At 34.9% G+C, this 26,504-nt stretch overlaps 1 protein-coding gene across 2 annotated transcripts in view; it reads right to left on the reverse strand.

The window, feature by feature from the left end:
• The window catches only part of TEC (tec protein tyrosine kinase), a 110,709-nt gene that overhangs the window by 46,837 nt on the left and 37,368 nt on the right, over positions 1-26,504 (reverse strand). For both annotated transcript variants that reach the window (XM_074272568.1, XM_074272569.1), the window contains exon 3: positions 11,784-11,971. In XM_074272568.1, the coding sequence (XP_074128669.1) occupies positions 11,784-11,971 (188 nt within the window). The remainder of the gene's footprint in view (positions 1-11,783; positions 11,972-26,504) is intronic.

A 26,504-nucleotide genomic window follows, 5' to 3' on the forward strand; every position in this document is an offset into this window, starting at 1 on the left:
ACTATTCTTCCTACCTCTCTATGTCATGTTTCACTTCATGAAATACATTCTATGTAGGTTTCATATCCACAATAGGAATATTTCCTACAAATCGATAGCCAAGGACCATTAAGCAAATTATAGCCCCTTCTACTAAACCTAGGGATGCTGTTTGGGAGACAGACGAAATCACCCATCTCTAGCTTCAGTTCTGAAACAGATCTAAGTAAGAACAACACCTCAGTAAACCAGACTTTGTGGCAATCCATCAGTAGTTGCTACAGCTAGTAAGGGTTAATAAGAATTAGCATCACAAAGGTCAATGTAGCTTTGATGGAGTTGGGGTGACACCTCTCATATGGGATGACTGAAATGTGAAAGTGCTACTGAAATGACTAAGAATGGCACGAAAGTAAACTCTCTACAAGGTCGTTTCAGAGCTAATATCATTGAACTCCCAGCTTATAGAGAAATACAGGTTTTAAAACTAAAGCAACCCAAATAATTGGTTATTATTCTGCTTCCTCCGAAAGTCTTAAAATTCCTAAGACTTTTATACGAACTTCCTTTGCAAGCTTTTTCCAAAACAAATCTGGATTTCAAAACCCAAGTTTTTCCATAGTGTTGGTCCCTGTCTCCATTTAATTTGTAGGCCAAGTGTTAGGGTATGGAATGGCGCATAATCATAGCAATGGCACTCACTAAAGGGTTCTCAGTATGTTTGGAGCCATAAACAGGCATTCTTTCTTCATAATCTGACTCTATTAAGACTAAGAAAAGAAATGACACTTCTTGTGGGATAGAAGGATTATTTTTATAGTTCATTTCAAGAAATATTAGTTACTGGTAAAACAAAGACAATATCTATAGCCCTTAAGGAGACTGCATGGAATTTGTACAATAATTAAAAGATTATCTTGGGAAGCCAAAATAACTGGATAGTAGGAGGTAGCAAACCGGATGGAAAAGCATTTTGGCTTTTAGTTTTATTCCCAGATAGACCAATTAAAACAAAAACAAAACAAAAAACAGTGGTGAAGCAGATCTCTGCCCTCTCAAGATATAGGAACCAAATAATATGTTAACAAGATCTCTTCTCTTGTTCCTCTACACTCTACAAGCTTAAAGTCAAGAAGATTCTTCTTCATGAGTTCAAATCTGGTCTCAGACATTGTGGGCAAGTCACTTGTGGCTATTTGCCTCAGTTTCCTCAACTGTAAAATGAGCTGGGAAAGGAAATGGAAAACGACTCCAATATCTTTGCCAAGAAAACCCCCAATGAAGTCATGAAGAGTTAGACATGGCAGAAATTATTAAACACAATATGTTGGTGTTAAAAGAACTAGACAAAATATTGGAACTGAAGACCTAAGTTTAAATCCAGTCTCAGACACTTACTAACTGGGTTACCCTAAATAAGTCATTTAACTCTATGTGTCTCAGTTTCCTCATCTGTAAAATGGGGATAACAACAGTATCTACTTCCCAAGGTTGTTGTGAGGATAAAATGAAATAATATTTGTAAATCATGTAGCACAGTGCCTGGCACATAGTAAGTGCTGTAGAAATGTTAGTTATTATTGTATATCATCATCATCGTCAACTATTACTTCCCACTCACTTCTCAACTTGCAATCAAGCTTCTGTCAAGTGTAACCTTCTCTCCAAGGTTACAAATTATGTTAGTTTTCATCCTTCTTGATCTCTTTGCAACATTTGACAATGTCCTTTCTAGACATTCTCTCTTTTTAAGTTGAAAAATTATTCCTCTCTTGTGAATACATCCAGCCATTCTGGAGAATGATTTGGAACTATGCTCAAAAAATTATCAAACCGTGCATACCTTTGACCCAGCAGTCCTACTACTGGGCTTATGTCCCAAAGAGATTTTAAAGAAGGGAAAGGGACCTGTATGTGCAAGAATGTTTGTGACAGCCCTCTTTGTAATGGCCAGAAACTGGAAACTGAGGGGATGCCCATCAATTGGAGAATGGCTGAATAAATTGTGGTATATGAATGTTATGGAATATTCTTGTTCTGTAAGAAATGACTAACAGGATGATTTCAGAGAGGCCTGGAGAGACTTACATGAGCTGATGCTGAGTGAAATGAGCAGGAGCAACAACGATACTGTATGATGATCAATGCTGATGGACGTGGCTCTCTTCAACAATGAGAGGAACCAAATCAGTTCCAATAGAGCAGTTACACCCAGGGAAAGAACTCTGGGAGATGACTATGAACCACTACATAGAATTCCCAATCCTCTATTTTTGTCCGCCTGCATTTTGGATTTCCTTCACAGGCTAATTGTACACTACTTCAAAGTCTGATTCCTTTTGTACAGCAAAACAACTATTTGGACATGTATACATATATTGTATTTAATTTATACTTTAATATATGTAACATGTATTGGTCAACCTGCCATCTGGTGGAGGGGGGGGAAGGAGGGAAAAAAATTGGAACAAAAGGCTTGGTAATTGTCAGTGCTGTAAAATTATCCATGCAGATATCTTGTAAATAAAAGGCTATAATAATAAAAAAGAAAAAAAAAAGAAAAAGAAAAATTATTCCTCTCTCCCAGTTATTTTCTAACACCTTTCAGTCTCTTTTTGAGGAATAGTATTCATATCCCACCTCATCTAAATGTGGAACCTCCATGACTCCATCTGGAGCTTTCTGCTCTCTACATTCTCCTAGCAATCTCATCAAGTCCCTTGGGTACACCTGTCATCTCTATGCAGATCTCTGTAAACATCACTACTCTCTCCTGAACTTTAGCATCATACCATCACTTGAATATCCTAAAAGCACTTCAAATTCATTACATCTAAAACAGTTCATTTTATCCACATCACTTCTCAATCCCTCCTCTTTTCCTAACCCTTCTAGTCATTCAGGTTTTGAACCAAAAACTATCTTCGACTTCTCTCTGTCCCTTCTGTCTCCTATCCAACTAACTGAAAAATATTACTGATTTTAGCTCCATAATATATCACATATCTTTCCTCAATAACATCGCAAAGATCTTGGTTCTGATACTGACCACCTTAATTCTTAAGATAGAGATTCTTAATTGCTCTCCCTACCTCCAGTCTTTTCCCCTTCCATGCCATTCTCTCTACAGCTGCTAAAAAGATATTCCTAAGCATAGATATGAGCTGCTCAAAAAGTTCTAATAGCTGATCTGTGGGAAAAACATTCATAGACACACTTTTGGGGTTAGCAAAATACGGAAATGGGAGGAATCATTTTGGGAATGGTTAAAGCAATTACATTCAAAAGGAATGAAATACTGTTATACCATGAAAATTGCCAAAGGGATGGATTCAGAACTGATTCAGAGAGAAGTAAGAAAAACCGGGAGAACAAATTATGAAACAAAAACATTGTTTAAAAAAAAAAACAAACAAAAAATTTTCAAAGATGTTACTCCCTATGTTATTAGGGGCAGCTAGATGGTGCAGTGGATAGTGTACTAGCCCTAAAGTCAGGAGGACCTATGAGTTTTTTCTGAGTTTCTCTCCTTCTCCCCTATTACCTTCTATCTTATATTATGTAGCTTTCTACCTCCAGCCCCTCCAGTAGACTGTAAACTCTTTGAGAATACAAGTTGTACCACTTTTCAGTTTGTTCACAAGACCACAGGGCTTTAGTTCACCGAACCGTGAAGTTATTAAATATTTGTTGGATTGGATGACTCTTAGCACAGTCTACTTTCCATCAGGGTTGTTTGTGTCTATGGTATGTCCCCTCTCACTAAAGACTGAGTGTTTCATTCATTATTGTGTACAAGATCTGCTCCAACAGTTTAAAGTTTCCTCTCTCCATAAAATGAGAAAATTGGACGAGGCAGCTTCTGAGTGCCTTCTGGGACTAGATCTATGACTCTAGTAGGAAAATCAAAGGAATCAGTGAATGGATTTGTAATGGCTTCCTATGTTAGGGAAATAGTAAACAATATAAGCATTTTCAGTGCTATTTTCAAGCCTAATTGGACCTCTGCCCATGGCTTTATCGCTTCCTGATCACCATCACCAACTTTCACAAACATCTGTATCCTCATCATTTATTTTATTATGCGCAAAGTGTTGGATATAAAAACAAGTAAGATATCCCTTGCCCTCCAAAATATATCTTGTCCCTAACTTATCCTTTCTCTTCCCACTGCATTCACTCTAGTCTAGGCACTCATGATGACCTAATTTGTCCCACGGTTTTCAGTCTCAGTTCCCTCCAGTGCAACCTACACATTATGTTGTTACCAGAACAATCTTTTTTTCTGGAAAATTCTGAACATGTGATTCCTTTGTTCAAAATTATTCATAGTTGTGGAGCTCTGCCATACTTCTCAGCATATTTACTACAACGCCTTGCATATAGTAAATACTTACTAAATATGTTTTTCATTTCAGTTGAATTGAATTTTTGAAAACAGAATATATACAAGGGAGTCATGATATTATATGAGACATGATTATTAAATGAATAAGACTGTTTTTAAATACATATCAAAACATATATCTAAATGATTGATTGTCGCTTGAAAATAAGTTCATTGTTTGGAGCAGATGGGAGAATAATTACGTATTACAATGTGTTAGAAATCTCTTTCAAATGCCTCTTTGAGAGGCATTTCATAAAGCAGAAATTCCTAGAAATCCAGAATATTCTTTAAATATCCTCAACAAAAATCTGTTTTATCCTTTAAGGATGAATCAGATTTTTGGAAACAGCCAAAAATAATCAAAAGTCATGTCTGAAGAACAGGCTAATGGAATCAAATTAATTAATAGTTTGTGGTATTTAAAATAAAATGTTATCTAAAGGAACAATACCACTTTCTCTTGCAATCTATAAACAAATTCTGAAGGTCATTAAAAAAGAAAAATTCCAAAAAATGTGTTGTGTAAAAAAAATTATATGTGTAGCATCCTAAAGAGATTATTTTGAAAAGAACCCTTATTTGGATATACAAGTTTCCTTTAAAAAAAAAATCAGCCTTATTACATTAAAATGGTAAGCATTCAAACTTTTATTGAACTGAATTAGTCAAATGATTTTTTAATAAAATACAAGTATTCAGAGTAATGGTTAGAACCAGCAGTATTGATGAAGATCTATAAATATTTATCCATTTACTCTAGATTAGTAGGCATAATATTTGAAAAAAGAAGGCCCTATCAATTTTCTGGTCCTTAATTTTCTGCCACAGGACAACTGCTACTTTTTTCTGATCTCTATAGTTTAAATTCTTTGTCTTCATAGAAGTGATTATTCTAGATAAATTTATCTACCCTTTTACTTGAAGGAATAATAATTTTAAAGTGGGCTAAAGAAAACTAAAAAGTGGCTTTTAACCTGTCTAAAAAGACTAGACTTAAAATGGGCTTTAGTCTTTTGAGGTCCCAACTCCCAGGCTGGGAAAATCAAACATCTTGGGTAAAAGATCCAACTCTCAACTGCTAACTCTTGAATTATTGAGAATTCACACTGTGTTGTCATCGTAAAAATATGCAAATGTCCTCACTTTTGGTATGAAAAGCAAATATTTCTCATGGATTTTTTTTTCATTTTTCATTTTCTAAATATTTGGATTGGATGGGGAAGGAAGATATTTGACAAACCTCCAGAAAACAACAATATTCTTTCCCATTCTACTTAATCAAAAAAGGCTAACTGGAAAAGACAGTCATTATAAATATTGAATAAAGGAAAGCAGCTGATTTAGCAGAAGAAGCTTTAAATCACATGATAAGACCTAACATTATTATAATACTGATGTGGCAGATGTGGGCACCATCTATGGTAGGCACTTTTTTAAGCACAAGAGTAACAGAAAGTACTTTAAAAATGGGAAAAGGAGGAAGCGATGAGTCAGGAGTGGAAATAGGGGAAAATCTAAAAAGGGAAGTGGGTGCTAGTCTATTTAGAAAACAAGAAAAGTAATATCCCAAAAGAATAAGTGATTGCCTTGGAGCAATCGCATCTCATTTAACAAATGGAAATAATGTTAGAATGAAAGTTAGAATACTTTTCATATGATGGTAAAATTAAGATTATTTTTTTCTTTTCTATAGCAATTAAACAGGGAATTACAGAATATCAGACCTGAGAGACACTGCCGGAACTCTGGTCCAAGTTTTCATTAGCTCACATATAAACTACTACACCAGCCTTTTAGTCAGTCTCCCTTACTCAAGTATCTCCCCCCGCCCCTCCAATTTCCACTCAGCTCCAGTGGCTCTATCACCTTCTAGGATCAAATATAAAATCCCCTGGCTTTTAAAGTCCTTCAGAATCTAGTTCCCTCCTATCTTTCTAATCTTCTTACTCCTTATATTCATTTCACCCACTCTAAGATCCAATGATACTGGTCTCTATTACTGTTTCTCAAACAAGATTTTCCCGTCTCCCAATTATGGGCATTTTCACTGGCTGACTGCCATAGCTGGAATTCTCTGCTTCTTCATCTTCTGATCTCTCCAGCATCCTTCAAGCACTACCTTCAAGTGAGCAGAACCAGGACATTGTACACAATAATAACAACATTGTGTAACGACCAGCTATAACGGACTTAGTTCTTCTCAGCAATATAATGATCCAAGACAATTCCAAAACTGTGATAGAAAATTCTATCCACATCTAGAGAAAGAACTATAGTATCTGAATGCAGACTGAAGCAGACTATTTTCACTCTCCTTTCTCATGGATTTTCCCTTTCCTTCTGATTCTTCTTTCACAATATCACTAATGTGAAATATATTTAATTTGATTGTACATGTATGGTTATACATATTATCAGATTGCTCATTGTCTTAGAGAGGGGAAGGAAAAGAAGGAAAGAAGAATTTTGGAATGCAAATCTTAAAAAAAAACTTACAAATCTTTATATATAATTGGAAAAAATAAAATACTACTAAGTATTTTTAAAAGTATTTCTTGATACTTTTTATGAAAGGGCATTGTGTTCAAATCCCCCTTAATGCTAGTACCATCCCTCTGTTGATTCTCTTCAATTTATCCAGTCTATATTGTTTGTCACATAGTTGCTTGTATGTTCTCTTCCTTATAAAACTGTGAGGTCCTTGAGAAGAGACCACTTAATTTTCCCCCTTTCTTTGTATCCCCTAAACTTAGCACAATGCCTAACAGCTAGTAGGCACTTAATAAATGCTTGCTGATTGAGATACATTCCAATAATGTAATTATGAGATGAAGACATGTTGATCAAAGTGGCTAAGTTTAGACATCAAATCAGTGACCAGGTTGGAGTCCAAATTTCTGACTCCAAGTCCCATCATCCTTTATGTTTTATATCATATACCGTCCTTCCTCATTTGAATAAAGGAAACTCTATTTAGAGCCAGTGTATTTTGTTCTGCTCAGACCACTTCAGTATTATGTCAGTTCTTTGCATCACATTTTAGGAAAGGCTATTGGAATCACATCAGGGAAAAAGAACAAAATAATAAGAGACACAAAACTGTGTCACAAAAGAGCTGGTTCAAGGGAAAAGAATGTTTAACCTAGAGAAGAGGTATTTGTAGATGAGGCAGGGAAAGATCCAATTGATGTCTTCAAATATGTGAAGTATTATAAGTCCAGATGCCTCAGAGGATAGTACTACCCTCAAGTTTGTGGATAAAATATCTAAAATGGTCCACTGATAAGATATGTACCCCAAGGAGGTCAGTGATAGAAAGGACCCATATCTGTTAAAATATTTATAGTAGGGCTTTTTGTAGTTGCAAAAAACTGGAAATAATTGGGAAATGGCTAAAGTAAGATGTGATACCTAAATGTAAAGGAATATTTATTCTGCTATAGGAAATGATGAATATAATGAATATAGAGAAGCATGGGAAAGCTTAAATAAACTGCTAGAAAATTTAGTAAACATAAGGGAGAAGAGAGCATACATGCTTGCTGTAACTACATTCAAAAAATATATACCACAAAACAATTGAAAGTAGTCACAGAAAATAACAGAAGTTCATGCTCCCCAAGAAAAGTCATAAAAAGACACTTCCTCCAATTTCTCTACAGAAATGGGGGATCTATAGGTGTAGAACATCATAAAGACTGTCGAATTAATTCACTGCATTGTTTGGTTTGGCTTATTTTTTTTCCTTTTTGCTTTTAACAAAAAAATTTTTTTAATTATTATATAGAATGTAAGGGGGAGATGAAGAAGAAAGGATATAGCAGGAAATTTAAATAATGTAAAAACAAGAGATGTCTTCAACCCTTACAATGACTCCAACAATGTAAACGAAGAAAACAGGAAAATAAAGCTGAAAACTTAATTCTAATGCCTGATGTAGAGCACAAAGTAGAAATAGTGAAATGCAATTTGACCTTTTCTCTAGATAGGGAGGAGGCTACAGTTGAGGAATATAACATAAGCTACTTGTGATTTCCTATTATCTATCTTTGCACAATCTTTATCCACTCTTGGGTGGAGGAATGGAATGTCATATCCAGAAATAACATCTAAAAACATGAATCAAAAAGAAAACAACAGCCAAAATAAAATTTGAAGTCCTCAGTGCAGATCTTTCTCTGCTTCATGCTAGCCATATGATTTTGGGTTAAATCACTTTTAGGTTTCCAAGCTCTCAGTTTCCTTATATATAAAAACGGGACTTTGGTTATAGTACAAATCGGGTCTAAATAAATTTTTCAGTTATATTTTAAACTAAAATATAACTGGAAAATATTTAATAAATAAAAATACAACAGAAGACAGATCATGTTGACAAATGTTTTTTCTAGATTCAATACGGTACTGAAAGGAATCCTTACATATGCTTTAGCACATTAATTTTTACTCAAGAAAGTGATACCACTGCTTTATATGCTTTTTAAGGTTCCTTCCAATTACAAATTTATGCTCTCTATATACCTTTGATTCGATATACATTCCCAAAATTAATTTTTGGGGGATGGGAAAGGGAATAAAAATTCACCAAGACTGTAGTTATAAACTAAACTAAACTTCAGGAAATATGATTTTCCAGAGATCATCCACCTAGTCTATGAGGAAGATAGGATAATGGAGAGATGAAGAAATAATACCAAATTTCATCCCAGTGATTATGCACAAATATAATAGATTATATAACATATATTATATATTATATAATATATAATAAATAAATATAAATAGTAGGTTAATTCTGCTCCAAAAAACCCACTAGAAGTGACTGCCTTGAAATCTAGTTTTTCAGAGCTGGCCCAAGTACAAACTATCTTGCTCAACATCAGCCTGACGAATCCCATGGGAATCTTGTCTTTCTAGGGTACAAAGAATATGTTGAGATACCCTTTCAGTCTCAGCCTCTGACTAGGCTTATCCCCTATGCAAATGGGAATCAAAGATTCTACCATCCAATGTCACTGTCCACCATGAAATTGTATATAAACAATAGGCTATAATTGTTAGTAATAATAATAATAACAACAATGAGGGCCTATTTCTATTCAACTAGAATAAAGCCTTAGTTATGAAAGCAATCTTAGGAATTGTGTATTCCAAACCTCCACTTTATTGGTGAGGAAACTTGTATATGGACTTATAGAAAGTAATTCAACAAATTAGTGGCTAAAGCAGGGTTAAAAATCCAGTTCTCCTGATTTCCAGGGCTCTTTCCACCTCACCCTCTGACAGGTGTAAAACATAAAACTTTCTCCCTCTGTAACTACTCCCTCTGTTTCTATCACCACTCTTTGCTTAAGTTTTCCCCTCTCAATCTTTTTTCTCTTTTCTTCTTCAAAGGAATAGTTCTACAGACTCAGTCCCAAGGTCCAGAAGCCACTCAGCACCTCAGTTATCGTGTACTTGAATAAGTATGTTATTCATGTCAAAGCTAGCAAAAATTCCCTTCTCTTCCTGCTTTCTGAAACATACAGCTAACATGCCTATGGTGCTCTAAAGTTTACAACGTGTTGTAATGTCATTTGATCCTCATAGTAACTATGAAGTAGATACGAATATAATCACCCTATTATTAGCCCAATCTCAAATGAGGAAACTGAGGGTGAAATGAGTTAAGTAATTATCACATCACACAGCTACTCAACATCTGAAGTGGGATTTGAACTCTGGTCTTCCTATACCAAGCCAAACACTCTTAAACTCTGCATCACCTATCTTCCTACTGTTTCCAGGACTAATTCCTTTAAATTCAATGACCTCAGCCCTGCCTCTTAAACATTTCAATACAAACTCAAGGGATGGACTGTTCCTACCTAAACAGCTTTTGCAAGAGCTAAACAACACTGGTTATGAATTCTCTGGAGCCCTTTGAAGTATAATCTAAGATCTGTTGATAGGAATAACATCAAACTAGCTGTGTAGATTGCCAGTAAGATCCTTTTTAAACTCATTTAACAATGCAAAAACGCAAGCTAATCCATAACTATGTGATTAAAAAGCCTGTCTTGTAAGGGCAAATATAAGATTAAAAACTTATTATTAGAAAATGGAAGACTAACTGTGCAATACCAGACTTTGAGGAAACAGCTTGGCTGTGATCACCTAGACTTGGATTTCACAATTTGAAAACACGCACACACACACATATATATACACAGAGAGAGACAGAGAGACAGACAGACAGAGAGACACTATAAATAGCAAGTAAGAATTTTCTTTTAGTTAAGGGGTTGCAACTTAAAGGTGGAATGATGAAAGAGGATGAGGAGCATCATTTTGTCAAAAATTCTGATTAATTAAAAATTGCGTCTACCAATTTAATGTCATACTGTACCTAATCATTATGAGGCAACTGGGAATCACCTTCTGGGGCAATCTAGTTGACAAAAATAATGAGAGAAATGCAAATCCGAAGTTGCCTCTGGATGATGTAGGTAGGGGGAGGAGAGAAGTTTGGAAGAGAAGGAGTATAAGGCATTGGAGTACTTTTCCATGGGCATTTCCAGTGGGTGCAAGACAGCCAAAAACCAAAGTACGTGAAATGCCAGAACCTGCTGCCACACCCTCTTGCCTAGGACACAGACCTCCAGGTTAATATGGGCTTCAGGTGAGAAACAAGTTAGATCCTTACTACTAAAAAGGTTGCAGGCCCTGTTTTTCAGGTCAATATGAGCAATTCATGGTACCTTCAGTGACCATTCAGATTTGAGAAATCTCCCTTTAACAGGGCACAAATACTAGGTTGTAGTGATCAAAACACTAACAATTATCATGCATTAAAGAGTGTCATGATGAATAAAGCAGTATTCTATGAAAGCCTCCTACAGCACACAAGAATGTCATAAAGTACCTGATACCTTGAATTGGTATAAGTTTTTTCTTTAATGGAACAATACAACAGACTTGAATAAAACTCTACCACACCCAAAACCTATTTTTAAAAATTCACATCTAATGTATACATATATTGTATTTATCATATTTAACATGTATTGGTCTACCTGCCATCTGGGGGAGAAGGGTGGGGAGAAGGAAGGGAAAAATTGGAACAAAAGATTTGGCAATTGTCAATGCTGAAAAATTACCCGTATGTATATCTTGTAAATAAAAAGCTATAATAAAAAAAAATTCACATCTATTGAATTCCACATAGAGAGGGAGTCCTGGGGGAGGAATTTCCTCTATCAATACACACTTGCAACTTTTAGGCTTAGAGTTACCTAGAACAAAGAGAGGCAGGACTGAGACTAAGGCCTTTTTGACTTTCAGTCAGCTTTCTATCCACTCTCTCACTGAGAATCCGACAGAACAATAATCACCAATACAGAAAGAGACAAAGGAAACTTGGGTCGTCTCCTACCTCTGCTCGGCCTTCATAGTAAGCCAACATAGATTTTGTTAGTACAAAAAGCCTCTCTTTGTAGTTTAAAGGTGAAGTCTTCTTCTTCTGTTGCGACCTTTTAATAAGAATCTCTTCAAGAAGAATGTTATAATTCATCTCGGTCATCTGATTACTCCTCTTTCTTCTGCCATTGAAAATCCAATCTTCTAAATCAAGAAAACAAAAAATTAAAGAAAGTTACATTTCTGATAAATTTCTGGAAATTTTGACATTCTCCTTACCATAAACTAAAGAAAGGAGTAATTTCAAACTTAATATTTCAAACATATATTACATTTAGAGTCCTCATCTACTTTCACTCTGAAAATTATCTTCATTTCTCTTCACAAAAAATTATAAATCTATTTACATCTCATCTTGAATAAAGGGCTATTTAAAATGCTGGGAGGGGAGAGAAAAGAATAAGCTGTGTATAAAAACAACATTGAGATCCCTTCTAGATATAGCAGACAGATCTTAGAGCTATTACTCAGATCAGGGTTTCTTAACTTCATTTTGTGTCACGAATGCCTTTGGTCATCTGGCAAAGCCATTAGACCCCTCCAGAGTAACATTAATGAATGTACAAAATAAAATGCATAAAGAAATCAATTATCAAAATATTTTTAAAACAAGCTAATGATGCTCTAAATCACTATTGATTAGAAAAATGCAAATTAAAACCCCTCTGAACTACCACCTCATACTTATTACATTGGCTATTCTGACAGAAAAGGAAAATGACGAATGTTTGAGAAAATGAGACATTAATACACTGTTGGTGAAGTTGGTGGAATTCAAAATTTAAAAAACAAATATTTAAAAAACTTTACATGTAATGTATGGTATTGCCTGTCGTCGGGGGGAGGGAATAAGGGAGGGGGGGTAATTTGGAAAAATGAATACAAGGGATAATATTATAAAATATATATATATATATATAATAAAAAAAATTTAAAAAAAAAAAAAACTTTACATGTAATTGGAAAAATAATGTATTATAGGAGGTGACATAAAAAACCCAAATTGGTCAACTCTGAAGTTTAGAACCCTTGACAAAGAATGAAACTATGACCGCAATTAGCAGAGTATCTTCCACATAGATGGAATTCAATAAAGTTGACTGAATTGAATAAATGAAATAATTTATCTTCTAATCTAACTTGTTTTCTTTCCAGACCTATAAATTTTTGAAGAAAAGAAAAGCAGAATTCCCACACTGATAATCTTTTCCCTCTACTCTTAAACTATCATCACCACACTCAACTTTTATCAACCACTTCTGCTTTCTGGACAGAAATGGAGGACTATGGGTATGGAATATATTGGTTAATTTTGAAGAACTATTTTTTTAAATTCTCTGTTTTAAAAGATAGCTCCCTGAAAGCAAAGAGGAAAAGATGGAACACATTAGGAAATATAGGCTGTTTTCCTGTAATGTTTTCCTGACTCCACTTACTTTATATCATTTTATATCAATTCATGTAAGTTATTGCATATAAAATATGAAAATAAAAGATATTAATAAAAACACTAAAAAATCCGTTTCTGAGGGATATTCATGTCAGGAGGCAGCTCCCTTGTTTCTTAGAGAATATACTATGCCATTTTTAAAGAACCTCGCATAATATTCTTGGAATTTCTCTACAGATGCAAAGATAAGCAGAAGAAAGGTATTATAATCATCATGAGCTGAAGAATCACTGCAGACAGGGGCAGCAAGGTGGTGCAGTGGATCAAACACCATCCCTGAAGTCAGGAGGACCTGAGTTCAAGTCTGATCTCCAACACTTAACACTTCCTAGCTGTGTGACCCTGGGCAAGTCACTTAACCCCAATTGCCTCAGCCAAAACAAAACAAAAAAAGAATCACTATAAGATAGAAATGCAACAAGTAATATCTGAAGAGAAATTAGTTTAGTGAGAAGCAGGTTTCTCAAGTTTGCAGAAGACTTGTACTTAGAATGAGTTGCTAGATTCTCCATTGGATCATAAGATCCTGAAGAGCAGGGACTTTCTTTTGCCTCTTTATGCCCAACACTTACTTAGCATAGTGTGTGTCACATAGTAGGTACTTAATCCATGTTGATGTATACTGAGTATACTGAGATAGTAAAAGTGAGACTCTGACCCACTGTGTCCACAGTAGAAGGTTGTATTCAAGAAAGGAAGTAGTCTATGATGAGGGATAAAAAAGACCTGGAACAGGTCATACTGTTCCATATACAAAAATGCCCATTTTTGGAAAAGAAAGAGAAAATCTCAAGTTTCCCCAAACTGTAAAGGCCAATAGGTTCCTATGAGAAGTGATTATTCTCCTTCAAAGTCAAACAGATCTTTCCAATGTATCCTAGAGCTCCATATTCATCTGCATAATAAAACAACTTTCCTGGGATCCATCACCAGACTTGATCTTAACTAAAAGTGCTGCTCATCCCTAATCAACAGAACTAATTCAGGTTCTAGAAATCTCTCGCCAACAGCAACCCAATTAAAGAGCTCAGACTCCTCTGCAGCATCACAGCAATGTGTCACGCTGAGGTAGCAGTAATGATCCAGCATCCCAGCATGAGGAAGCACATCATTATTTTGCTGAATCATCAGTAGTCACTTAGTGTAAGATTACTCAAGAGCATCTAAGTGCTAATGTTTTAAATTGGCAAATGGAAGGGGAAATAAAATAGCTATTTAACATGTTTAGGGGTCACTGGTACCCAAAGATTCATTATTGGAGTCCCTACAGTTAGGAAATTTGGTTTGCTTTGGGTCTAAACCTATAGATGTTCCTAGTGAGAAGACTCTCTAAGGAAGCAGATTTACAAAAATCATATAACTTCTAGTTCTGGAGAGTTATCTGGGTAACTTAGAAGTTAGGTTGTATCCAAAATCATACAGTTCATGCCAAGGTGGGAATTTGAACCCAGGTTTTCTGATGTCAAATCCAACTCTTTATCTGCTATGCCATTTGACTCCCTATGAATTCACACATAGGGAAATGTTAATTTCCTGAAAATACCTGAAATATATCTGAAAATATTCAGTAATGAATCAACAACATATAATTAGCATTCATCATGCCTTTTATCTTCTTTTCTTATCTTATCTTATCATCCATCATCTTTATCTCTTGGTCAGCCTCTCACTGATTTTTTCCAACAACTCTTTTTATTATTCTATTACAAAAATCAAATGTGTGCTTAAGGATGTCATATTGTCCTAATATGAAAAATCATGCCCTCCAAAATCAATGACTGATTCATCCTGTGTTCATTTTTTAAAATTATTACATAATTACAATAAGGCCCAAATTGTGTTAAATTTTAGATAAAATGAACTTATTCTCATAATCTTTAACTTCACTTTTCAAGATAAAGGCCCAATTGCCCAATTAAACCTTTCCCCCTACTATTTACTATGAAAAATCTCTGTTAAAAGTGGATTCATTAGGGAGGATTCCAGGAATATGGTGGAGTAGGCCAGAAAATTCCAAACTCTCCAAATTTCCCCCACAAACAAAATTGCACCTCAGAGTGAACATATATATATAGTCGTGAAAAACAAATAAGACTTCAAGCAGAATAGGGTTCTCCTGGGACAACCCAAGATTTGGGATTCCAGGACAGAGGGGAGAGCTAAGGTGAAGCTATAGGCACTATCCCCCAACCCCAGGATTAGAGGTGCTTAGACTAGTAAGTTCTTACTTATTTATTTGTTTGTTTATTTTACTGAGGTAATTGGGGTTAAGTGACTTGCCCAGGGTCACACAGCTAGGAAGTGTTAAGTGTCTGAGACCAGGTTTGAACTTAGGTCCTCCTGACTTCAGGGCTGATGCTCTGAAAACAACCCAACATTAAGATCCCTTCCAGATACAGGAAACAGAGCTTAGGACTACACCTTCTAGCTACCCCCTAAATTCTTCTTTTTTAAAAAAGAACAGGCAAAGTCAAAAGAAACCAACCATAGAAACTTACTATGGCAATGGGAAAGACGAGTTCATCTTCAGAGAAGGACAGTGAAGTTAAAAAAAAAAAAAAAATCCTTTTCACCCTAAGTAATATTATCTCAAGAGTAACATTAAATGGTTACTCAAATTTAGGGTTGATATAAAGAAAAACTTTCTTGAAATTGAAATTATCCAAAAGGGAGGATGGGTTGCTTAGAAAGCCAAAAGGTCATATCTTACAGAAAGTCTTTAAGCAAAGACTAGATAACCTGGGAAGTTATGCTGGAGAGAGAATTCTTATTCAGTTACAAGCTTGTTCAGAAGGTCTCTAAGATCTTTGCTAAATTTTGATTCTGTGAAGATGTTTCATATACCATTACTTAATTTACTCTTTTTTAACCTGTATAGTTTATTTTTTCCCTCAATAGTGATTCATTTTTCCAAATAAATGTATAAAGTTTTTAACATTCATTTTTGTAAGATTTTGTGTTCCAAATTTTTCTCCCTCCCTCCCTTATCTCCCCAAGAGAGAAAAAAATCTGATATAAGATAAACATATGCAATCCTTTTAAACATATTTCCATATGTGTCATGTATGCAAGAAAAAATCAGACCCAAAAGGGGAAAAAATTGTGACAAAGGAAAAGCAAACAAACAAAAAAAGCTATTTCATTTATTCTAAATGGTCTACCCAATCAGCTCATTTACAGTTGCTTTTTTGAAATGTTTTCTTGGGTATATTATCATCTCCCCCCTTCAGCTATCTTTATGAAGACTTTTAATCCTTCAGGCAGCTTCCCAAATGGTAGGCAACTGAATCTATATATCAGTGAGGGGACTAAGTGACAATTGTGGTTTAATATTTTCTATTAGTTCATGTCTTATTTTTTCCTTTCAATCTTTCAGATCTATTTATCAATATAATAAAAGAGCCAACTCCCTTGCGTTTGGATTTCGTTGAATTATTAAAACACACAGAGCAGAAAGGGAACTTGGATATCCAACCCCCTCATTATGCAGATGAAAAACCTGCTTCTAGTATTAATGTTCTAGTCAAAATTGATCATTATTCCTTTAGATGACTTTGAAAGATTATATAATATATTACCTTGACACCAAAAGTTTTCCCATGGGAACTTCTCTCCAATTTTATAATTAAACCCATCCCCAAAAATGGGATTTCATATATAGAAATTGATTTTCTAAACAACTTTTCAAGAATATGTCATGCATTATGTAATGATGTCTTCCTGAATAGAATGCTACAAGAGTACCTCAGTATATTCCTATAGCCCTCGAAGGTTACTATTAACTATATAGACTCTCAAAGCATCAAAGAGCAAGAAGGAAGGTTCAGAGGTTATTCCAGGTTAATCTCCCTATTTTTAATAAAGCTATAACAAATTGCCTAGAACAAAAAAAATAACAATAGCTAACATCTACATACTGCTTTTAAGTTTACAAGCACATTACACGCAGTGTCTCATTTAATCATTGTAACAACCTTGCAAGGTAGGTATTGAAGGTATTATTATCTCTAATTTACAAGGAGAGGAAACTGAGATTCATAGCAGTTAAGTGATTGTCATACAGAGCATTAACTATTTAACTTCTGAGCTTTAACTTCCTCAAATATAAGGTAAGTTGGACTAAATACTCTCTAATGTTCCTTCTTAATTTGAAATTCTATGATTTCTTTAGAAAAGGATACATTACTGCCTTTCCTAGGAACTCACTCTAATCAGCCCTTGTTAGTAGAAATTTCTTCCTTAATCTTTATCTTTCCTGTAAGAATCTTTCAGATCCTGATTCTGTGAGCTGGTGTGTCAGCTAGCAATAATATTAACTAAAATACCAACAATGCATTTATGTAGAACCTGATGGTTTGCAAAGTGTTAATTCCCATTTTACAGATGAGAAAACAGGTTTAGTTCACAGTCACATAATAAGCTGAGTCGGAATTCAAACTCAGGTCTTACTTACTCCAAGTTCACTAATCTATCCATCATAACACCTAACTGCTCCAACCTCCCAGATCTGTGTTATGTGCCACTTTGGCAAGCATACATTTAAGCCTTTATTGAAGTTTAATTTATGAAGTCAGAATCATAAATCTAGAATTTGAGGAATATCATCAGAAGGTCACCTAGTCCAAACACCTCATTTTACAAAGGAGGAAAACTTAAGGCCCAGGAATGGCTCAATTCACATATGTAGTAAAACATCAAAGGTTGAATTAAATCCAGTTCTGACTCCATACCCAGCTCTTTCCTCTAAGAAAGGAACAAACTCAAACACCCCGGGGTTCTCCACTGGAGACCTCCTACCTACCACTCAATTCATGGGTTCAGTTGAGACTGAACTATTGTTATCTTTGTTATTTTACTTTAAATTATACATATACATTTATTTTAACATCTTTCCACATGAGTCAGGTTGGGAAAGAAAAATCAGAACAAAAGAAAAAAAAAGAAGAAAAAAAAAATGGAAATAGATACTGAACTATTAAAATATTATTTGAGCCTAGTCATATGATCAGTTCTGAGTCCACCTAACATCTTCAAAATAATATGAGATACTCCAGAGAAAGAATTATGGAGTCTGAATGCAAATCAAGGCATACTATTTTTATTTTTGTTGTTGTTGTTGCTATTTTTTCCCTCATGTTTTTTTTTCCTTTTGTTCTCATTCTTCTTTCACAAGATGACTAATGTGAAAATATGCTTAAAATGATTATACAGATATAACCTATATCAGATTATTTGCCACCTTGGGAAAATGGAAGAAGAGAGAGGGAGAAAAAAATGGAAATCAAAATTTTAGTAAATATCAAAAACTAATACATTTTTTTAAAAATATATGAACTACTTTAGCAAAAGTTTTGCTAAACTCTTTATAAATGCTATATCCTGTTTGCTCTCATGAAAAGTGCATAATCTCAGTACATCTTTCCTAGATGCATGTATGGATAAACAATGACATGAGCTCAGAATTAAATGGAGGATATGAGTTGGGTGGATAGGTTTGGAAAATTGCACAGATTTTTTAATAATCTTAAATTTCTCCTTGAAACAAAAGGTATTTAACATCAGTATCATTCTGTGATATTATCTGACTCTGAATCACAGAGCACTATGGCTCCAAAAACTTAAATTATAGTTCACCAAGGACAATGGAAAAGGTGAAAATATGTTGTAGCATATTACCAGTGGAGAACCATGCACCAGAAAAAGCCATAAAATACATTACCAAAGATATATATGAGCAAAAATAAAGGAGGCTTCACAAGAGTGAAGGATTTTTTGTAAAAAGAGTGAAGGATAATAAACAGAAACATGATATCTTCTACTAGTTCATAGGGTCTAGAAACTTAGGTCTCATTACATTCATTGTAAATCTATTCAGGTATATGAAGCTCAAAGAAAAAGGTATAAATTGGGTACAATTTTCAATGCCTGAAGACGTATCCACATTGATGATAACAATCCTTTCAAGGATAGGACAAAGTAAAGATCAGAAAGTCACTAAATTAACGCTAGGGATAATGGAAAAAGTATATAAGATCATGGGAATCATGGAAATGGAGTTGAAAGGAATCTCAGAGATCACCTCATATACCTACTTACTCCCCGATTTTAAAAATGGGGAAACAGACCTAGAGAGAAAAAACAATTTGTCCAAAGTCATAAAGGTAAAGTATCAAAGGCAGGTTTTGAACCTAGGTTTGTAATTTCAAAGCCAATACTCTTTCCTTCTTTTCCTATAATTTGATAACTTATTGAAAAGTCAAATAGAATAAAGGTTATTAGTACATTCTCAGGGCCAGTGTACCCCAGGGTCTATCTGGATGACCTAACACTCACTAGTTGCTGACACTGCCTCTAGGAGTCAGATTGGACAGCATCTAGATCAGCCACAAAATCATTCGTTGCCAGTATCACACCTGAAAAGAACTAGGTTCAGAATCCACAACCGAGTAGGGGCTGAGAAGGGAAGACATGTTCATAGGGAAGGTTTTATGATGTTTTGTGGAGGAGAATAATGAAGGATAATCATCCTGGTGACATGAAAAGTAGCAGCAGCATTGTGTCCTAAAGGTACAAATAGAACACTCCATCCGTCCCTCCAATTATAGCAGATAAAGGAATTTTCCTTGGAGAATAGTGGACTCACATGGCAGGCTACAAATGTTCCGGGAAGTCAACAATAAGGGGAAGTAGTTACCATTGGATATCACCTGATGGTGATTATTTTAAGGGTCCAAGTCATAATTTAACATTTTTCCTTTTAAAAACTGAGATGCATCTCAGGGAAATAAGGGGAGGAGCTGAGTCTCACATTTGACATTAGTCCTAATGCTCATAAATTACTGCAAAACTCCCTAGTAGAAAATATTTTTAAAAACAAAGGTTCTGACAAAGGTCTCATTTCCAAAATATATAGAGAACTGACCATAATTTATAAGAAACCGAACCATTCCCCAATTGATAAATGGTCAAAGGATATGAACAGACAATTCTCAGAGGAAGAAATTGAAACTATATCCACTCACATGAAAGAGTGTTCCAAATCACTACTGATCAGAGAAATGCAAATTAAGACCACTCTGAGATACCACTACACACCTGTCAGATTGGCTAAGATGACAGGAACAAATAATGACAAATGTTGGAGGGGATGTGGGGAAATTGGGACACTAATACATTGCTGGTGGAGTTGTGAAAGAATCCAGCCATTCTGGAGAGCAATCTGGAATTATGCCCAAAAAGTTATCAAACTGTGCATACCCTTTGACCCAGCAGCGCTAATACTGGGATTATATCCCAAAGAAATACTAAAGAGCGGAAAGAAACATATATGTGCCAAAATGTTTGTGGCAGCTCTTTTTGTTGTAGCTAGAAACTGGAAGATGAATGGATGTCCATCAGTTGAAGAATGGTTGGGTAAATTGTGGTATATGAAAGTTATGGAATATTATTGCTCGGTAAGAAATGACCAGCAGGAGGAATATAGAGAGGCCTGGAGAGACTTAAATCAACTGATGCTGAGTGAAATGAGCAGAACCAGAAGATCACTGTACACTTCAACAACAATACTGTATGAGGATGTATTCTGATGGAAGTGGAAATCTTCAACATAAAGAAGATCCAACTCACTTCCAGTTGATCAATGATGGACAGAGGTAGCTACACCCAGAGAAGAAACACTGGGAGGGGAATGTAAATTGTTAGCACTAATATCTGTCTGCCCAGGTTGCATGTACCTTCGGATTCTAATGTTTATTGTGCAACAAGAAAATGATATTCACACACATGTATTGTACCTAGACTATATTGTAACACATGTAAAATGTATGGTATTGCCTGTCGTCGGGGGGAGGGAATAGAGGGAGGGGGGGTAATTTGGAAAAATGAATACAAGGGATAATATTATAAAATATATATATATATATAAAAAAAAACTCCCTAGTAGAATATTTTACATGGTCCTTTTCACTCTAGTCTCTGTGTATCCAGCGAATAATAGGTGCCCAATATTGAATTGAGGTAAACCAAGTTGAAAAAGGTCTAAGGGGTTCGCTTCACAAAAAAGTGCCAGATTTAGAATCAGGGAACCCAGGTTTACCTCCAAGTTTTGTCATCTATCTATCTGGGTGGTCTTTATCAAGCCTCTTTATGTTATGGTCCTCAGTTTCCCCATATGTAAAATGAAGGGGTCAGAGGGAATGATTTTTATTTTTTATTTTTATTTTTTTGCTGAGGCAATTGAGCAACTTGCCCAGTCACACAGCTAAGGAAGTATTAAGTGTCTGAGACCAGATTTGAACTCAGGTCCTCCTGACTTCAAGGCTGGTGCTTTATCCACTGTGCCATATAGGTGCCCCTGGAAATGATTTTTAAAGTTTAAAGTCTGTTTGCTGCTTTGTGACTAGAGTCTATAAGAATAATCTCATGGGTCAGAAGCTGCCAGAGAAGGACAAAAAATATCTTCTTTCCTGTTTGGTAAGGAGATAGGGCAACTACTGGTAAATCAGTAGGCAACTAATAACGCCCAGTAGCACTAAAGAGATCTTAGACAGTGGCCATTAGGTCAGGAAACAGAAGTCAATGTGTCAAAAGGCATTTGTTAAATATTTGTTATATGTGAAAAGCAATTCTGATGGACATACTCTTTTCAACAATGAGATGATACAAGCCAGTTCCAATGGTCTTGTGATGAAGAGAGTCATCTACACCCAGACAGAGGACTGTGGGAACTGAATATGGACCACAACATAGCATTTTCACTCTTTTTGTTGTTTGCTTGCATTTTATTTTCCTTCTCATGTTTTTTCCCTTTCTGATTTGATTTTTCTTGTGCAGAAAAGTAACTGTATAAATATGTATACATATATTGGATTTAACTTATCTTTCAGTCCTTAGCCCCTAATTACTCTAGCTCTCTGCACGTAGTAAGTGCCTAATAATTGCTTCTGGCCTTGACTTGATTTGACTTTGTCAGTGGAATGATTAGACAAGATGAGGGAAGTAGAATATGATCATCTTTAGTGTCAAAGAAAGTTGGCATCAAGCAGGAATCAGTCAACCATTTGAGGTAATAGGACAAAGTTAAAAGATAATAGTATCTAAAACTACTTCACTCCTATTTTGTTTTTGTTTGTTATTCAAGAAAAGGGATAACATCTTCAAACCATAGGGAAAAAATAACAAAAGAAGTTGAAACAAGATAAATGAGATAAGGTGAAACTACTTAGTATACTGAGTGAGTTTCAAGTCACCAATTCCAGAACAATTAAGTCAATGAGTTAAAGAGCCAGATATGACTGCCAAGTTTCAATTGATAATCATAGGAATATTCTGAAGAATAGAGGCACAGCAGAACTGTACAAGAGCAAAAATTTAAATTAAAAAAAAAAGGTGCTATTCCCAAACTATGAACCAGTAAGCTTGACTTTGATTTTTATTAAAATCCTTGAACACATTATTAAAAGTATGTCTTTTGAGAACTTTAAAAAGGAAGCAAGAGTAACTAAAAGCCAGCGTAGGGTCATCAAGAATAGGTCGTACTGAACTATATCCAACAGGCAAACTGTACATATTCTTAGATCTGTTTCCCAAAGAGATCATAAAAAAGCAAAAAAGATCTACATGTGCAAAAACATTTAGAGCAGTTCTTTCTGTGGTGGTAAAATATTGGAAATAGAGAAGATGTTCATAAATTGGAAAATGGATGAATAAACTGTAGTGTATGAACGAAATGAAATATTACTGTGCAATCAGAAATGATGAACAAGTAGATTTCAGAAAAACCTGAAAAGACCTATATAAACTTATGCTGAGTGAAGTGAGCAGAACCAGGAGAACATTGTATACAGTAACAGCAACATTGTGTGATGATCAACCATGAATGATTCAGCTCTTCTCAACAACAAAATGATTTAAGGTAAGTATAAAGGACTTACCACAGAAAATATTATCCACATCCAGATAAAGAATTGCTACAGTCTGAATGTAGATCAAAGCATATTTTTTCACTTACTTTAATCTTTGATGTGGTTTTTTTTCCCCTTTTGATCTGTTTCTTCTTTCACAATTGTAACTAAGATAGAAATGTTTTACCTGATAGTACACACAGGCTACATTTTGAGTTCACTCCCTCCATTCCCTCCAAACCTAGAGAAGGTCAATGTTTGATACAGATACATATGGGGAACCATACAGATATACCTTCATATATCTCTTTTTTCTCTAAATATAAATAGCATTTTCCTTCCTAAATCCTTTATAATTGATTTGAATAGCTTAATTATTCACAATTGCTCTTCAAACAATACTGCTGTTATTGTATACGATGTTCTCTTGTTGTTCAGTTGTTTTTCAATCATATCTAAATCTTCTGGGGTTTTCTTGGCAAAGATTCCAATTCCTTGCTGCTATATTTTAGAACATACAGATTCTTTTCCTTTTATCCTGATCATCTTGGAAAACAAGACATAATACTGGTATTGCTGGGTTAAAGGATTCAGTTTTATAAATTTTGGGGCATAATTCCAAATTGCTCTCCAAAGTGATTGGATCAGTTCACAATTCCACAATGTATTTTCCACATACCCTCCAGCATTTCTCCTTTTTACCTTCTGTGATTTTAGCCAATCTGATAGAGGTCTGATGGTATCTCAGAGTTTTTTTTTTTTTTTCTTTTAGCATTTGTCTCATCAATCATGGTTTGAGCATTTTCCATATGACTATATATCTTTGATTTCTTCTTCAAAAACTGCTTGTTCATATCCTTTGATCATTTATCAATTGGGAAATAATATATTCTTATACATTTCACAAAGTCTTTGATATACTACAGATTTGAGGCTTTTATTTAAGAAAAGGGATAGAAAAAATTTTTCTCCCAATTATCTGCTTTCCTTCTAATCTTGGCTACATTGGCTTTATTTGTACAAAATCTTTTTAATTTAATGTAATCAAAATTATCCACTTTATATCCCATAATACTCCCTCTTATTTAGTCAGGAAAATTTTCTCCCAACAATCCTTTCTTTTTTAAAAATTTTTAATAATAGCTTTTTATTTTCAAAATATATGCAAAGATAGCTTTTAACATTCACACCTGCAAAATCTTGTGTCCTAATTTTTTCTCCTTCCTTTCTCCCTATTCCCTATCTCCTTCCCCAGACAGCAAGAAATTCAATATAGGTTAAACATGTGCAATTCTTCCCAACTATTTCCACATTTATCATGCTGCACAAGAAAAATCAAATCAAAAAGGGAAAAAAAATGAGAAAAAAAAAACAAACAAACAAGCAAACAACAACAACAAAAAGGTGCAAATACTATGTTGTGATCCATATTCAGACCCCACATCCTCCTTTTGGAGGTAGATGCTCTCTCCATCACAAGTCTATTGGAATTGGCCTGAATCACCTCACCAACAATCCTTTCCAAACAACTTTAAAATAATACCTCAAATCAAATTTTGGAGCAGCAAACCAACAAAAGGTCAGAAAAACACATTTATCCAGCCTAAAACAATAGGGACAGGGCAGGAGCACCAGGAAAGGTGTGGGAGGTAGCCCAACAGCAACAGCTTCAGGAGCTGTCAGCTAAGAGACCATAAGTCTCTGACAATTCGTAACAAAGAGATCACAGGAGACCCTTTGCTGGCACTGAATGAACTTGGCAATGAGTGGCAACTCTATTGCCTAGAGGCAGTTTTGGGTCATAGTTCTATGACAAGAGGAACATCTGTGATCAGTCCCAAGAGAGTAGGGGCACTGTTCAAAATTATAGAGCATAGAAAAGAACTAGTAGTTATGGCTACAAGAGAGAAGGGGGTCTGGTCACAGTTCCAGGACCAAGAGGAGGACTAGTACTAGTGGTTGCAGGAGAGCAGGGGCCCTTCCTGGGTAATGACCAGAACACAGAGCAGGAAAGCAGTGACCACCTATCTCCCAGGAGAACACCACTTTGGAAGCACCAAAAACTCCCAAACTCCCAAAACTAGCTTTGAAAACAGCAGCATGAAAAAGCCTAAAGTTTCAACATAAAAAAGCTAACTGGAAGGCACAAATTTAGAATACAATTATCGCTTCCACACCACAACTTTTCCATCATGATGTTGATATATCAAAGTTCAGCCTAAGAAATTAAATAGGAATTTGGGGGGAGTTTAAGCCACAGAGATATACAAAGATCAGCTGATGATACAGACCTAAAACCAAATACTTAACCCAATTTTTACAAAAAAAAATAAATTTTTTAAAAATTCAGACTGCTCTTGTACAAAGGGAGGGAGAAAAATTTTATATGGATTTTCTAGGTTATGGAGGAGAGGGGATATGTACTCCTAACCTCTGCAATAGGAAAGGGATAACTGTAATGTGAAAACACTCACAAGCAAAGTCTCAAAGAAATATACTAATTGGACCCAAAGCCAGATAAAATTAGTAGACAAAAAATTGGGAAAAGAAACATGAGTGATACAAGAAAGTTATGAAAAGGGAATTAATACCTTGGTAAAAGAGATAGGAAAAAAATTGAACACTGGGCAAGTGGAAACTAATGACTGTGAGAAATCAAAAAGTAATAAAACAAAGTAAAAAGGATTAAAAAAGTAGAAGAAAATCTTGACTATCTTCTCAAAAAAAAAAAAAAACAACTGAACTGATAATCAAGGAGAGATCATTTAAGAATTATTGAACTCTCTGAAAGTATGATTAAAAAAAAAAAAAAAAAAAAAAAAGCAAAACTGATTGCAATCTTTCAGGGGAAGAAATGAGTAATTAACGAAATAGAGGACTACCAAGTATTCCTGATGAAAAGGCCAGATCTGAATAGAAAATCTGACATTCAAACAGAAGATTCAAAAAGTAAACATTAAAGACTAATCATAAGGGACTCAATCGAGTTGAACTGTTTACATTCTTATATGGAACAATGATACACGTAACTTCTAAGAACCTTGTTATTTTTAGGAACCTACAAAGACAAAATCTGGCACAATTATGAGTCAATTATGTTGCAAGCATCTCAGAAAAATATAGGATTGAGAAAGAGGAATGACTTGGAAATGGAGGAAAGGAAAGGTAGAATGGGAAATTTTTTTCCCTCATAAAAGAGGTACATAAGAAAGAGTTTTTATAATTGCAGGGACATGAGGGGAGGAAGATAGTTAGCAATATTTGAACCTCGCTCTTATAAGAATTGGTTCAAAGATGGAAGAATACACACACACACACACACACA

Source organism: Sminthopsis crassicaudata, chromosome 6 (assembly GCF_048593235.1).
Source record: "Sminthopsis crassicaudata isolate SCR6 chromosome 6, ASM4859323v1, whole genome shotgun sequence".
NCBI lineage: Eukaryota > Metazoa > Chordata > Mammalia > Dasyuromorphia > Dasyuridae > Sminthopsis > Sminthopsis crassicaudata.